General features: G+C 51.9%; 4 protein-coding genes across 4 annotated transcripts; 2 read left to right on the top strand and 2 right to left on the bottom strand.

The window, feature by feature from the left end:
* Window positions 1-720: 720 nt before the first annotated feature.
* On the bottom strand, window positions 721-1,523 carry VFPPC_18140 (hypothetical protein; the record flags this gene model as incomplete). The annotated part of the gene is made up of 3 exons (XM_022429796.1): window positions 721-1,024; window positions 1,095-1,328; window positions 1,369-1,523. The coding sequence occupies 3 exons, from the start codon at window positions 1,521-1,523 to the stop codon at window positions 721-723; spliced, it is 693 nt and encodes a 230-aa protein (XP_022285208.1).
* Window positions 1,524-4,263: 2,740 nt separating this feature from the next.
* On the bottom strand, window positions 4,264-5,109 carry VFPPC_18139 (hypothetical protein; the record flags this gene model as incomplete). Its single annotated transcript, XM_022429795.1, has 3 exons — window positions 4,264-4,584; window positions 4,767-4,886; window positions 4,948-5,109. 3 exons carry the CDS (start codon window positions 5,107-5,109, stop codon window positions 4,264-4,266), a joined length of 603 nt encoding a protein of 200 aa, XP_022285207.1.
* Window positions 5,110-6,713: 1,604 nt separating this feature from the next.
* VFPPC_14587 (hypothetical protein) lies at window positions 6,714-7,700 on the top strand (the record flags this gene model as incomplete). Its single annotated transcript, XM_018292355.1, has 1 exon — window positions 6,714-7,700. One exon carries the CDS (start codon window positions 6,714-6,716, stop codon window positions 7,698-7,700), a length of 987 nt encoding a protein of 328 aa, XP_018139242.1.
* A 5,580-nt stretch (window positions 7,701-13,280) lies between these two features.
* Window positions 13,281-13,478, top strand: VFPPC_09365 (hypothetical protein; the record flags this gene model as incomplete). Its single annotated transcript, XM_018287912.2, has 1 exon — window positions 13,281-13,478. The coding sequence occupies one exon, from the start codon at window positions 13,281-13,283 to the stop codon at window positions 13,476-13,478; it is 198 nt and encodes a 65-aa protein (XP_018139243.2).
* Between the last annotated feature and the right edge of the window lie 2,731 nt (window positions 13,479-16,209).

Here is a 16,209-nt window from a genome sequence, read left to right as displayed (position 1 = left end):
CATTGTTCCGAGTATATGCAAGTGCCGGCTGGCTTGATGTACGTGCAGCTTACGTGCATGATGTGGCTGGAAGCGTGATGCTCACTCATGATCTCACTCATGATGAACTGATTACTCAGGCCATCTATTTTAACTGTACGATAAGCCATCATACAGCACTGGGATGAGTCATGTCCATGATTTGCTCGTCATTGTAAAATAGTCTTGGGTATAGTAACAAATTCCTTGTTGTAGTCGCAAGCTCATTCGTCATCACGTCTAAAGAAAGCATCACAGGTCCAAGACCATGTTGTTGCACAGCTCGCGCCACTTCCGCCGGCGCCGGAGTACGGAGTACGGATTCCCAAATCGGTCCAAGCCATCGTGTACGCGAGCGCAAAAAGTGGTGACAATGAGGCTGAAGTTTGATCATGTCTCCACTATAAGATTAGCGGACCTGCGAAGGAGGGGTGCAGCGTCAATTTGAATGATGCTCCGGAGAACTCAGGTGCACAATACTCCGTATGCAAGGCCAACCGCCTTCCGGTAGGCGACAACCAAATGCTCCCATATGTAACCCTGTCAGCTTGTGGATAAGACGCCAAAACTACCCTTTTTTGAACACATGCAATCCTGGGTTTCGGCGGGGAGGCGTGCATAGCGCCATTGTCAGGTGAGCCACTGCGAGGCGACACCCGTAATTTGTGCAACGTCCAGTTTGTCGGTCTGAGAATGACAACATCAACCAGACATGGACACTTGCGGTATGGCTTGTCTGGGCTGGGCTGGCTGAGTACCTTGGTAAGTGAGGGGAACATTGAACACGGACATGGAACATTGAGCAACTGGCAAGGGGTCTAGGTCTGGCGGCGCGTCGAGGGTTTGGTGGAAATTCATGGTGACTGGCTGGCTGATGTGCCGTCTGGTGCTACTGCGAGATCGCACTTGGAGGCTCTTCTCTTGATGCGAGATGGAGGGTGGACGCGGGCTGACGATTGGAATAGCCCGCTGTTGCTCACTACCATCATGTTGCGGTGAGACAAGGCTTCAATGTTCCATACATGTACTGTATTGTCCAGGAAATGGTTGCTGAGATACAATAAGTACTCCACAGCTCTGTGCGAAAATGGACTCGTTTTGTACTCCGTACTTGAGCAAATGAACGCCAGCCAACGACAGGGCGAGATGGGCTTTTGCGTCTTTGGTTGGACGATCCAACCGCTCGGGTGTCCAATAGGCAACTGTAGGATAAAACACGGGCGAGGTACGGAGTAGTCGTTCCAAGTATCACCCCGACTTGGGCTTGGATAAGCCAACAGACTTGACCTTTTGAAAGAGGCTCTGCGCTACTTGCGATGAATTGCGACTCTGATGAACCCCCGATGAGGCTTGGAATAGACAAGGCGGCGCGTCAAGGGGGCTGTGGAGCATGTCATCCAAGTCCTTCTATCAAACTGGGCGATGACTTTCTCCAGTTTCCCGTGATGCCTCTTGCGCATCAAAGTACAAGTCGCAAGCCCATGCGTGAATCCAGTGGGTGTCATGCTCAGCTGGTTCAAACTTCATCACCGCATACCTAGGTAGATATATGGAGCCTTTTTGGTGGTGGCAGAGGATGCCGCCTTGTGTTACACGCCTGCCTTACTGATGCTGTGACTTTCTAGGCACAGCCCACGTTCGCAACCAATATATGTATGCATAAGAAAGAGTAAAGCGGAGCCAATAGCCTTGGTGTCCTGCACAATGGAGAGTCTGATACACCACTGATGGGTGCTTCATGTTTGGTGCATCGCGTGACTGAAATCCCTTGGTACCTGGCACGTAGGCAAAGATAGCTGTAGAGTGAATAAGACATCTTCCTGGATACTCAGCTAGAGCCCAAGCGGCCAACAAGCTGTAGTCAATGGTCGCATTGGCCGCTCACTGTGCCTCATGGTCAGCACAATGCAAATGGTCTGTTGTTGCTGGTCCCTCCCCAGTCATGTGTGAGGAAAACGCACGTCGTACTCCAAAGGTTTGGCAGATTTTTCCTTGCATGATTGGGACCTCCGACGACCGGGGAGTATCTGATGACCTGCTGTGACAAAAACTGCCATCTTTGTACTCAAATTTGTCCGGTGAGACGTTTGTGGGCTAGCAACTCAAAACTCGCTGTGTTCTAGGTAGCATAGCGCGGTCGTCGTTGGATGTGCACTTTCGTTGTCATCGGCACGCTAACTTGATTTAACCCTTTTTGATTCTGGCAATAGTTTCACATTTCGCCGGCCAAGTTACCGAGCACCTGTCGTTGAGGACGATCTTTACAAGCCGAATTCCTGCGAGTTGTTCAGGCATCAAACAGATCCTTGCACTGATGATGCAGGGCGTCAAAATGTGGCGCGGGCTGCAAGATTTCAGCCGGAAGACGGCGAAATTTGCTGAACAGTCCATCAGGTAAACAATGTCCTTGCTGGCTGTTCTAGAGCTTCTCGATGGGCGTCCATAAGCATGGGGCCCGCTCATCGAGTAATGGTCCCAGCACAGCCCTCCATAAAGCACTCGTGATGATGAAGTTGGACGTGGCCTTTGATGTACGGGTGATGTACGGGAAGTTTGTCAAGGACCAGACTCCAGTCCCAGTTCCAGGTGATTACACTCAGCTGTAATGAACATGGCCAGCGCCCAAAGGAGGATAAATCAGTGGGGGGCCTGGATGAATATGCCGCCATTCGATCCGTGTCGACTGAGAAAACCGGGGCTTGGCCGAAATCCTCGACGGCAGGCCAGTGAGAAATTCTAGAAACCGAGATGCAGTTGATGAGGGTGACAATCTAGGTTGCCAATTCTCCTGCTTCAGCTGGTCAGGGTAGGTGGCTGGCGCCGATCGGCTCCAGATTGTGGCCGCAAGATTCAATTTTCTTGCATGTTCGAGGCCATCCTGGCTGAGGTCCCGGCTTGATTCGCTACCAGGCTATTGGGGACAGCGGCATCCCCACCAGTTGACCCTGCACCTGCATGCATCTCCAAGAACCGACCAGACATGTTTCCCATTGAATTGGGGGTCAAACTTGATGATAGTTGCAGTTCGAGGCGGGCAGCAGGATAGGAGCGAGAAGCCTGTTCGGACAGTCTGGAAAACGTAGCGTGGCGCAAAGAGATCTGGCTCGAATCTTGAACGTATTCGAGTTGATATACCCGTCAATGTATGATGCGTCCGTGTGATGCTGTTTCCCCTGACGATGATCTGCTGTAGATGAAAACTGTTGACAATCTAGATGAGATCGAGGGCAGGCCCCCTCCATGTCGCACGAGGATTGAGGTTGGGGGGAACAACAGGCGGGCAGGCAGTCGGTGTGAACACCAACACGTTCCTTGTTTGCTATGTAATCGTTTGCTCCTTCCGCACAATGTGCAACAGGGAATTCGGCAACCGTCCCCGGATGGTATCACAGGAAGGTGCGCCTCAGGCTGTGTTGAATTGTAAGTTGCACATGCGCAGTTCCCAGTATGCAGCACCAGGAGAACACACATGCAACCCCTCCGCACAGCTTCATAATATGCACAAACTTGACATCACCCACAATTACAGTTTGTCAGGCATCCGCCCCAACAGACCAACTTACAATATCCCTGCCTTGTCATTCTGGAGTAAGATACCCAGATGCGGTACGGAATAGTCAGTCAGTCTCTCGCCGTATACGCATTTGCTCTTGTGATTTCTTTGGTCAACACGATTCGTCGCCAATTTGAGTTTCGCTACTCAAAAATGGCACTGGTCACAGCTGCCTATTACTTCATATACGACCTTCAAATCAGACCATAAGGAGTCAATACGCACTTACAACGCAACTTGATCGGAGCTCGGCTCGGGCCAGGCTGGGTTGGGGGTGTATGACCTTGACTGGTCAAGCTTCACGTCAATTAGACCATAAGTTTGCAATATCGTCAGATGATGTTGTCAGGAAGTCCAGGTTTCACGTTTCCCGTTTCACCACATTCACAACATACCTAGGTACCCGGCCCAGTCTCTCAACACAGCAGCATGTCTTGCAATCTGTACTGGACCGCACAGAGCACGAATCAGGGATACAGTGACTACTCACTTAGAAACTATTTCTTCCAATTATTGACTCGTTTGGTCCCCCCTGTACGGGTTGTTCATCTTAATCGAAAGAGTCACTGCAGCTAGTTGACATTTTGCCTTTGTCGATGGCATGACCAACCGGTAGGTGCATTCTTTGATGTACCCCACACTTGGCTGATGGTTCAATCATGTCGATGCGGCAAAACACCACACGGCTTGGCTTAGCCCAAGCCAGCTGAAAGCACGACAGTCTCTGTGTGCCAGATGCCAGAGCCGTGCCGGACGATTGACGTGACGGACGCCACGCCTCGTCCCGACCGACATCCAAGAACTACAAGCTGCATCAAACTCGCCGACCATGCCACGCGCCGTCCACGAGTCACCGTCACCGTCCCTCCAGTCCACTTGCTTCCTTGAGCCCACACCCTTTCTTCAGACATCTGGACGTTTCCTGCCATCGGGTTGACTGAGCCCGCTGTCAACTTTGGCCCAGACTCCCAAAGAGAGAGGTCATTTGATGTTGGATGCTGCCCGATTCGAGCCTTACACAATACTACAGGCTCTGGCACCACTTATTTTCGCCAAAGATGCCCTAAAACGGTGTGCCCTCAAGAGAGCAGATCGAAGTCGAAGTGGCTAGAGCTTGTCATGCACAGCTGGATTCCGTTTTTTACTCTGTAAAAGACGGCTCCATACAGTACTTCTCGCCTGTTCATCAGTTGGCCACCACCACATACCTAGGTGCCCAGTGAATCAAGTTTTGTTGCTGTTGTTCCAAGATTTTGCTTTGCCCGCCGCGACAGTGGCTCGCTTTGGGGACACCACCCGTCTTTCTTGAGAAGATCTGCCACCGGGTTCTGTTTACTTCACCAATGGCTACACGGTCCGCACCTACGGCAGGATGCCTTCAATGCAAAATCGAGACAAGGGTGGGAAGCACTCCATGCCTTTGGATGTCTGAAAGGACCCCATTTCAGCTGGAAGTTTGCTGCAAACTCCTGCACAGGGACTGACTCTGACGTCCCTTGAACTGCCGGATGTGGAAGGGGAAATAGTGTTTGAACCATGAACCCATGAAAGGGCTTTCGGTTTTCACTTTCGACCACAGTGGCTGCAAAAACAAGTCCCAGTCGAGTCAGCAAAGCCACTATGGTCCAAATCCTCGCTGAAAACTAGGGCCGACCCGATGGTCATCGGCATGGCTTTGGTCTGTATGTATGCGGCGAGGGCGGCGGATCCGGAACTGCTCTGCAGATTTTTGATGTTACGCTTTTTCTTGCCGGAGCCACCAAGATGCGCTTTTCCATGGCAAGCTGACTTGCTCTGTTGGGCATTGGTTTGCAATTCTGGGACAAGCATCCTTTAATCTCATCACTCGGCACGGACCAATCTGGCCTGGGTCCGCAAGCCACCTGGGCCATTATTTCCTACGTTGTACTCCGTACTGACTTAGACGCAACAGAAACATGGATGCCGCCATCTTGCAGCTCGGAGGGCTAGTACGAGGCAAGAGGGCCAAAGTGATAACAATGGCAGCGCTTCGTTGGGTGATGCAGAATGAAGTACCAAATCAGGCCAACTTAGACATTCGACCTAACTGTCGTGCTAGAAGAATGGATGAGGGTCTAGTCCTGGGGTGTGTGCCCATCACCCGTCACCCTCGTTCCAACACGAGGGAGCTAAAAATTTCCCTAGGGTCAGGCTGGGTGTTCAACGGCGTTGACATTCAGAGCTGAACGATGTGCCATCCACGGCTGGCGGCGACGCTCCTACCGGAGCTACCATGCCCAAGTGGGTTCAGTAACAAACTAGTGACAAGGGTTTGGAAGTGCTTTGCCTGCGCATTCAGGTCTTTTCTTGTGGTCAAGGTGAGATGAGTTTACGGGATGGCGGACGACATAAAAGGTTATGCGCCCCAAACATGCGCCTCGTCTCTCGGAGAAAGGAACTTTGTCATGTTATCTCATCCGCCAGTTCCTTTTCCGATTTCTCTGAAGGTCAAGGCAAGAAAGCCACATTGTGTGTCGCAGCACATAAAGTAGCCATATTTCCCCCTCGTGCTTGGCAATAGTTGGCAGAACCAGGCGGCACTGCTCAGTCTTCATTGCCCCGAATCGCATTTCCCGAAGTAAGGAAAACGGAACGTATCTACGACTTGCATCAAGCACTGGCACTACGGCCTGATACATAGCCAGTCAAATATTGGATGACAACCAGTGGAGTCCTCTTGAAAGAAGAACAGGGACAAGAAAACCAGCGCTTCTCCAAGATCGATGAGGCTGGTGGACAGTGCGATTCACATTGGTCCCGAGTGTTACGACAGAGCGACAAAGCCGAACAAAGCGCTGCCGCCCGGCTCCATTGGCGGGCACCACGAGCTATTCACACATAAAGAGTATCAATCACGCGAGAAGGAGATCCAATCGTCGCGAACAAGTAGGGATTCCCCATCGGCACACAGTTGTACGACTGGCAGCCGCTGCAACACCGATTCGCCTCTTGCAGGGCCCCCAATCCTCCCTCAAACCCCGTCATTGTCCCGGCCACAGACTCGTAGGGCAGACCAACAACCGCCCCGTCTGACGTGACTGGAGTCGAGCTAGCGCGACCTTGTCCCAGACCCCTGCACTGACGACGCCAAAGTTTGCCACAGGACAGTCTTTGCGCAGCCATGCCAGTGACGCCAGTGACCAATCGTGAAATAACACCGACCAGCGGTTCCCTGACCATGGCCGCTGACTACTTGAACGGGCAACAACCCACCTTGGACAAGATCCGGACAGGTCTTGCCCTCTTCGCCGTCCTAATCATTGTCCGTTTCTCGTTGCAGCGTCTATATGCTCTGATACGAAGGAGTAGATTGCCATCATCACCATCTGAAATCCAAGGCGCCTCGCAAGCCTCGGTTCACTTACAAGACCCCCGTCGCCCAGCCTGGCTATTCGATGAGAAGTCTCCCAGCGCGAGGTTTATCAACAACATGAAGGACAAGGACGCTGTAACCAGAGACGGCGATGGCATGGCTGCAAAGGCCAAGCTCACCATTGATCCAAACTGGAGTTCAGGCGCTGAGGCAGTTCCCAGACAGTTCATCTCTCGGCTCCCGCCTGCGCCACCACTAACACCGCCTGAGCTGAGCTCGGCCGTGTTCAACATTGCACCAGGCCAGCCTCACGCTGTCGACAGTTTCATGCACCAGCCGAACCCAGACTACATGAGCTCGACTACGTCGGTCATATCACAGCCTGATTCAAATTTGCCATCTACGCCTCGACGGAGATCCTACCAGAGGACCCTGCCCATTGGAATTCCCACTCCTCAACAGTCCTTCAAGGCTGACGTGGATTCCTTCTCGCCCAGCTCGTATCCGCCCACGAGCCCGCTTTTGCCACCGCCGCCTCCTGGCGCAGCCGAGGTTTTTGGCGATGGCCAAGGTCACCGAGAAGTGAACATCCAAGGCGAGATCATTTCGGCCTTGGACAATGAAGGCGCGGGTTGGACTCGCCATACACGCGTTTATGGCGGTGGTGTGTGCCTGGCATGTGCGGCTGCGGGAGGTGAGCACGGTGGTGGTTTCTACGGCGCAACGGTGACACCAGAGGAAATGCGACAGGATGCTTACTCGAGAAGAGGCGGCGGCGTCTTTGTACAGTCTTGAACGAATCACTTTTTAGAATTGGCTCCCGGCACGGAGCATGTATCGGCCAGTTTCACAACGTCAGCGACAGCGAAAGCACGTTTCAGCAAAGAGCAATTTATTTCACCAAGTTCGGGGCAACCTTGGGCTTTTGTCAATTTGTTTTTCAACTTCAAGTACCTACTTTTTGGGGCGGCAACCATGTCAGTTACTGGACACATTGAGCAACGGTTCTTCATTTTCCTTTAGGATTGCGGATTTCTATCTTCACTGTGGATTGAAATGTTTTTCTTTTTTTGGCTTTGTCTGTCAAAACTTCTGGGGGGGGACACGGAAAGATCGGAAAGATCTGACTCGGACGCAAAAGGGGCGCGGCTTGATACCGTCTTGGGGTGTTTGACTAAGATGCACCTTGAGAACTTGACTTTTTTTTTTTTTTATAGATATTTCTACTTGTGCACATAAGATGATAATGACCGATATGACTATTTTCTGACACCGCGTTGTCGATTTGCGCCTGTTTAAACCCCTTCCGTGCCCCTGGCTTACGCCTTCTAGAAGAGTGATTTAACCAAAGCATCGCGCCACCACCAGGGACGAGTCGGCAGAATAAGATGGATTTCCCGTTTCAGACCACTGTCCGAAGCAAGGCAGCGACTCTGTTGATGAGCCTAAAGTTGAAAGTCTGACGGCCGAGCGCTTCTTCACGTCGAGCCATGCCCCCCTTCGCAGAGTTGACCCAAACTCGGACATCGGTGCCTTGGATGATCAGCCCGGGTTGCCCGTATCGTGCATCGGATTCTACACACTTCCTACGATAAACGAGCCAAACGACGTCAACCTAACAAGGATTCCCTACCAAGATTCTGAAAAGTTCAGTCACTACATCCCTGACCTTTCGTTTTACCCGCGCGGAGAAGTCCGTTCGAACATTCCACCAGAGATGGGAATTCCCTGAATTGCACTGGAAGAAGGCATTCCCCTCTTTTTTTCAGCCCTGTTGGAGGGTGCTTTTTCGTCATTTTGCGTCCTGATCACCCGGTAGGTTCGGTAGAGACGGGGGGATAATGTCTCCGAGTCTGACGGTTAGGGCTGAATCTTGGCGCTTTCTCTGGGCAGGGATTGATTCTGCTTACAGTGACTGTTCAGGGAAGGAATTGTTTTGAGTGACTGGTACTGTGAATTCAGTCTTTACAGATTACGCTTTGCACTTGAGGAAAGGGATGCTGGGTGGCTTAGACGGCGGGGTGAGCTTTTTCGTGCGGAGGTGTTATTCATGATGGGGGTTAGAGTTCTGACGTGAGGTTGGATGTGGATGGTCTGCCAAACTAGAAAAGGGTGAGCCTGGGCGGAGGATGAATGCGCTTGTCACGAACTAGCTGCTGTTTTCTGCACAACAGACTACATAGATGGTGTTTGAAGGGTAAAGAGGTGTGAACGGATGTCCCTCCGTGAAAGTACAAGAACTCGTTTACAGTCCGCGTCATGCACAGATGACGTCTGAGTAGGTATCTCATCCCAAAGGAGCAGCTAGTGAGTTCTATCCCCGCACTTTTTGGCTCTTCATGCTCGGTATATGTGATATTTGGAGTGGCGTCCTTGTTCACGGTGTGTAGGGGGTGTTTTATTGGATGGGGAGAAGCCAATGATGGGATCCCGAGGGATTTGAAGGGGATGATGGAGGAGTGGCTTGAGGCTGACAGGTTGGAAGGGCCGGAGATGGGAGCTACACCGGCCGATAGTGAGGCTCGTTGTGCATGCCTGCCGCGCGAGAACGACGAGGCTACGGTGTTGGGAGTTTCAAGGCGGGTGGGCTGGATATGTGCTTGAACTGTGGTTGAGATTGTGATTAGCTGATGAGTTTGATGTAGTTGAAGTGAGAGCTTGGCTGTTGCAGAGTCTATATTGGAAGATGAAGAGTGAGGTTTCTGACTTGCATTTTGATATACGTGCTTGATACAACGACTGCAATGGCAAGTCCTCTATAATACCCATGTTTGAGCACAAGAAACCAAGACTCGAATACTCTCAACGTGCCATCAAATCAAGTAATACACCACACAAACGATGTTGTCTCGGGAGCCAGAAAGAATGCATGTCTGTGACGCGAGCACATCCACAGCCGAGACAACAACGCGTATACCCGTAGCATAGGGCTTGTTACACAAGTCCGCCTCGTCCATGTCGGTGAGCATGTCCGTCGCCGTTGTGTAATCTAGCTTTGCGCGTTAATAACACCATGGAGCACTCGACGCACATGTCCGTTTTCAACGGCAGCAAAACGCGGTGGTGCCTCATTCACTGGCAGTTTTGTAGCACTCTGGATGTAATCCTATTGGCAAGACGTTCGACATACGTGCTCCATACGTAGACTGCTTACATGTCACTTGTGCGGTTTGAGTGGTGTCTTTGCGGCATGTTTCGCCAGATTGATCCGCGTAGCTCGTACTGACTGATATAGTATTCGTAACTAGTCGCTATAATGGAAACTCATACATCTTAGGCACCAGAAGTGATTATGAGCGACTGCTCTGCCTGCAAATCCCCACTCCTATAGCTGCTGTGCCTTCAAACCCCAGACACAGGTTCAACAGCACCGTAGATTCTCGAGACAACAGAAATTAAGACCCATCCTGCTCACACTCGGGCGGTTCGGCTACTCAGTTAGCTAGGAAGCTACCATTTCAACGGATGACTTACCTCGCCGAGAGGACGGTGTCCACCGCCTCTTAGTTTCATAGCATCACTTGTCATCGGTTGAACCGGTGCCTAAAGCTGTCAGATGCCTGCTTGGCAGATAATCTCAGAAGTCATACCGGCGCGGTAGAAACTTGTCGTGTCTCAGCACTATCCATTCTGTGGTCTTGTTTGGACATTTGTGATTCATGTCATGTTGAAGAGAGGTTCTGAATGTTTAGCACAGTAGAGAGTTGGTAGCGTGGCGGAGCAACTCTGACGTAATTCCCGAAAGGGAATCGGCCGAGAGAGGCAGAGCCCAACGGATGATTCGGGTCGCACAAGTTGGTATGCGCATGAAATGTCTACACTGTGGTGAGTTGTTCAAAGCACCTGGTTAAATGCTTTGGAGGACGTTGAACCTGTAGTTTGATTCGTGTTGATGCCGTGAGGGCGGCATACCCTGCACCGAATGTGACCTGAATAAGGCTGAAAGGGTGCTCACCCGCTCCAAGTACGGGACAGCATGCACTTCACATCCCACAACCCTCTAGTTTTACATAAACAAGAACCCAGGGTTATTTGACTGTGGTGTTCAACCTCATGATCCATAGGTAGTGGAGAAGAAAACTTCGCCATCTCAATCGTCCAGACGTAGTCCAGCCACTTCTCGTTTGCTCAGTGAGTGCATGTGCCAAGTCGTCCCCTTCATTGAAAGGTCTTAGAATGGCTGAACCCCTTGGCTGTTGTAAGTTAAAGTTCTTTCAAATGTCAAGATTCTTGCCACAGCATAGTACGCTCAATCCTTCGTCCACGTTCAATCGTGGCCGCATTCCTGTTGGGAGGGGCTTCATCAAGCTAACCTATACCCAACTATACTTGGTGCAAATCACCATGTTGCACTGTGTAGTTTGTAGCACTTTTGGCTGGATGAATATTGTTCTACCTCCTATTGGTTTTTACTGCAGAAAACAACAACCTGCGTCATTTGGAAGAGAGTAACAATGGGAAACAAGGCACGTTCGCGGACGAGAAGCTTTAAACACGGCGTATCGCAAACATTCGGAGCACTTCTTTTGTATGAGGTGGGGGCAACGGTGTGAACGTCGGCCATATAATACGGACCTCAAGTTAACCAGCACTAATAACAGTCACATCAACGTTAGATTTAGAGGGTCTGTAGTTAGCTTCCTCGACTTTCTGAGGTCAGGTTCGATTCCGGACAGCACTATTGGTATTTCCTTGTGGTTCATTTCTCTTCACCGAGACTTACAACACAGTCTCACGAACCCCACCAACCCCATGGCACCGAAATCGATTGGGTGGGAATGCAACCCGTTAAGCGCCGTGCCAGCAACACTTGCAGCTGAGTTGGATGGGTGCGCTGCCGAATGGACGAGCCGGAGGCACGCCAGCGCATTTCGCTTCCGAAGAGCTGGTCATTCGTGCGATGAAGTGGAAATACTCTTGGCTAGGCCGTGTCAGCAAACCAGCGTGTATCCTTCAACCGAGCCCAACACAACATTTGCTCTTGATGTGCTCGATATGGAAGGATTGAATGAGTGTTGACCAACAGCCTGGCAACTGGCTTGCGGCTGAGAGCCTCGACCTGAAGTAGCCTAGGAATGCTGTGATACAGACTGCATTTCGCGTAAACACTCTCCAGCCATCGCAGAAGTGGGAGGATATGGAGCGGATTGCGCTACATGTGGGAAGGTCCGACAAGGCGTCAAATAATAATGCTCTTCCCTTCTCACCAGCTGGCCCGAGGTGACTTGACCCTGCAAAATTACCGATGTGAAATGCTTTGCACCCTAACATTTGCAGCAGGGCCATATTGACCGTCAGGAGTCATACCTGGGGCTGGCTAGGCATGGGTGAAGCGCCGGGAAGCCAGCCAGCACCTGTTTGCCTGTTTGCGGGCTTCATCAGACTGCATGGATGAGTCGTCCCGCAAGTTGAATTTAGCATCATGGCATTGAACCCCACAGGGCACGAGGACCAAAGAAAACCGACACGAACATGGCTCTCACATTAGCGTGCCCAAAAGCAGTGGTGACTGGCCAAATTGCTCACTTTGGCATCGATATTTCCCAGCCTCCCAGCCGGCGTCCAATGCGAGGCTAGATCGGCGGGAAGGGAAATGAAAGGTCAACATGGCGTGCATGGTTAGTGGCCGCAGGTGGAGGGGAGCCATCCACACTCTTCCTGTCGATTGATTGAGTGACTTGAGTGAGACGCAAGTTGGCACTAGTCAGACCCTGGTCTCATGGAGCTCTTTGCAAAGATGCATAACACCAGACTGTGCAGGGCTGGGAGGCAACAAGGTGCCGGCATGAACACCTTCAAGGCGAACCTGTCATGTCTGCAGTTTGAAGTTGACGAGATGAAGAATCAACTCGCAGCGAGGCGAGGCGAGTCGTTACCAGTCATTCCCGAGCGCCGGGTTGAATGACTTTGTCTGGAATCCGCATCGCAGACGAGATGAAGAACGTTTCGATTAGGGTTTGGGACAGATTAGACAGACGGGTCTGATGATACCTCAGCAGGCTCTAAACTGGTCTGGCCACGAGCCGCTCCCGTCCCGCACGCAACCTTTTGGGACCTCCGTCAAGTCAAGTCGTCGATGACGATCAGGCTGCTAAAACTCTGTTCCACGCTGGTTAACTTGTCTGAGAATTATTTGCCCTTTGGTGGTCGTGTTGGCTGGCTGGCAAGCTAGCTCAGTCGCTATTTCAGTTAGCGACGCCATGTACAGTATCCCCAGCATTTGCATGTGTCAGATATTTGGGTGGCCGTGACTTGACGACAAACTTCCGTCATCTCGACAACCAGGCTCCGGCAGCAGGCAGGTGCTAAGCTTACCTGAAGGCTGAACTTTGCTCTGATATCAGGGGCCTGCAAGGATGGAGACAGTTGTGCACGATGGATGTGCCTGAGCCAGCGCTAGCAGGGTTAGCCGAAACAGGGGGCGCCGCGCAGGCTAATTACAAAAATACGACGTGTTTTCTTGAGGGATGGAATGGGACAATATCGAAACGATGGAGTCTGAATGAGGCTTGGGCGTGGTCAACAGACTCCGTATCTGGAGAGAGGATAAAATCTCCGTGCAGCATCGACTGACATGGGCATGGATGCTGACTGCAAGGAGAAGAAGCGGACATGGAGGAGTCAGAGAGCGGCATCTGACTGTAGACGTCTGCAAGCCGGGGAAAGAGCCACCGGGTACTTGACAAGTGTAGAGATTGGCATGTCACAAGGTGTTAAGTTGAGCACGGTATTGACGGGGAAATGTTTGGTCTTGATGCGATCTATTGTAAATCTTGCAATACTGGCAAGGCTGATGCACTCGACTGCAAATTTATTTATGGACACACAACGGAAGAGCGGTCAGGGCATTGTAGCATTGTCCTCGGACTGTTGAAGGTGTGGCGGCATTCACCAGCCAAAGCAAACACATTGCTTTTTTGTCTCCTATGTCCATGTCTGTAATGAAATGGGCGTGAACATTGAAGGGTCTGTGCATGTGCATGGTGGCAGCCCAAACTCAGGGAAGGAGCCGTCAAGCTTGACTCGATGATCTTGACAGACAGAGGACAAGGCCATCTGTGGTTGGCCATGGGCCAGACGGGAGATCTGTATTGTAGGCAGTGCAACAACAAAGCCTCATTCTGCCTTGGCCTGCCAAGCCTGCCTGCCTGGTCTGTCCCAGTGTCAGTTGAGCGCAAAAAGGAACATTGAAACAATAACAATGGGAATTGCTTTTGACGCATCGTGATTACATGCAGCATCTTGCTCAGCGTGAACTGGAGAAGTGAACCCCAGACTGTGCCAGGACGCGATGTGTGGCCAATGATATGAAGCCTGGGCTTGTGCACGATATTGTGCATTTCCAACCTAGATTTTGGCTGCGCACAAAATAGTGCCATTGTCGCAGACCTTGATTCTGTTCTGGGCCTGCCCTGGGCTGGTGTATTCTTGGAGCAGAGACAGACTGCTCATGCCAGTAACATCTGCCTGTCATGTGCCAAAATCTTGATGAACTGGTAACTTCTCACTCTCATGGCAAAGTCAAAGCATCAATCAACCATACTGTACGGAGTACGGAGTCCTCCAGCTGACTGGTATGCTATTGTGCATGGACTTGCCGATGCGATACGATGCATTGCATGCACATGCATCTGGTTGGCTTGCACGCTGCTGGTGCACGCATGCTAATTGAGTCAATGTGCCTGGCACAATACTCCGTGCTGGACTTCTGTGACAGAAGCCCAAACCCTGCATAAGCAAAAACCAAAACCCTCCAGTGAGGTTCGGGAGGTCCCACTGGCTGTAGCTGTCTGGTCTGGTTTGGCAGTCTGGTTGCCCCCATCGGTTTTCAGCCGCCCATCTCGGCGCGACTCCGTGTCTCGATCGCCTCGAAGCGTTTCCTGGCAGTCCATCATGTGGGCATGGTTGGCGATGGACAGCAGGGGTTGGTTATAAAGGATACAGTCCATAGTAACGAGCAGCCTGAGTACGGCTCACATACTTTAACACTGGATGGAATCCAGTCTGAAATACGGAGTAACCGGCAGTGGTGTTGAAACGCGCCCACATGTGTGAAGAAAGCACCGAGAATAGAGCAGAACTTTGAGTAATGCTGCATGGCTTGGAAGCCCAAGTCTCGCGTACCTTGCCTTGGAATCGGAAGGCGGGAATGTGGCTGCTGAGCTCGCTCCTGCCACTCATGGTTTCCCAGACCTGATGAATCAAGTGGGTGGTCTGGTGCATCAATGAGCACCCAGCTTTGATCAGCTCAGTGAGAACTCCGTCCTGCTCCCGTAGTCCCGTTGCTGTCTGGTCTGGTGCCTTCTCCAGCGGCACTGGCTCCAGGAAGTAAGCGCCGTCGTCCTGGACCCTTGGTAAATGCTGCAAGTGACCAGACCAGACAGACTCCATCCACTGGGTACTTAAGTAGTTGGTGGCAGAGGCGAAACACTTGGCCCAATCATGGCATGACTTCAGATTCACCCCTTCAAAACAGTCCAGATGTCCAGTCCAGTTCAGTTCAGGCTGTGGCATTCGAAATGTTCAGGGTCCCCACTAGTGCGCCACACTGCATCTCTGCAGACTGTAATTGGACAGAGTCAGGCACTTGCTGCGTGACGGGTACAGGGCTCTCATTGGACGCGACGACTGGCGGTGATGACAGCAAGGAGGTCGGAGCAGCCAAGGAGGAAGGAGGAGGCAGGCAGGCTTCACACGCCAGGCCAAAGCACACATGTGCATGCAGGCTGGGCCCTAGAACGCTTGGAACAAGTGGCTCCAGCGATGTCAGGCGCTAGACGACGTCTCACTGGTCCACTCCGCTCAAGCTGGTCCGGAGTCAGGCAACACTGAACAGTCAGGCCAGGTCAGGTTCCCGTCTGCTCTGGTCTGGTTGGACTCAGTGCTCTGAATCAGGCTCTGGCATTCAGTGGCACCTCTGCACTTGAGCATGCGATGTTCTGAGATGTGAGTGGTGGAACTGACTGGACCCGATACCACTGGCAGACGACGGGACTTGACTAACGCAGTGCGCCTCCACCTTGGGCCAAGTACCTTTTTTGCAGTCACGCATTGGCCTTGAACTCAGGGGACGGACAGCATGCACCAGACCAGCTTGACTTCACTTGACCTGACCTGGCCCAGTGCCAGACCAGAGAGCCTCGCTTCCCAATTGACTCCAGATGTCCAGTCGTCTCGTCCCTCGTCCCTCGTCTTTGCCCACCTCGTCCACTCGCGCTACCCGCTCCTCCATCCCCGGCCCCAGTCACACGCTCCCATTCGCCATCCCCATCGTCAACCGTTTTTTTCTTCCTGATCCTCCTCT

The sequence above is a fragment of the Pochonia chlamydosporia genome, chromosome 7 (assembly GCF_001653235.2).
Source record: "Pochonia chlamydosporia 170 chromosome 7, whole genome shotgun sequence".
NCBI classification, from domain to species: domain Eukaryota; kingdom Fungi; phylum Ascomycota; class Sordariomycetes; order Hypocreales; family Clavicipitaceae; genus Pochonia; species Pochonia chlamydosporia.
Note: the sequence above shows the minus strand (reverse complement) of the source record. Positions and strands in the feature narration are given on the sequence as shown.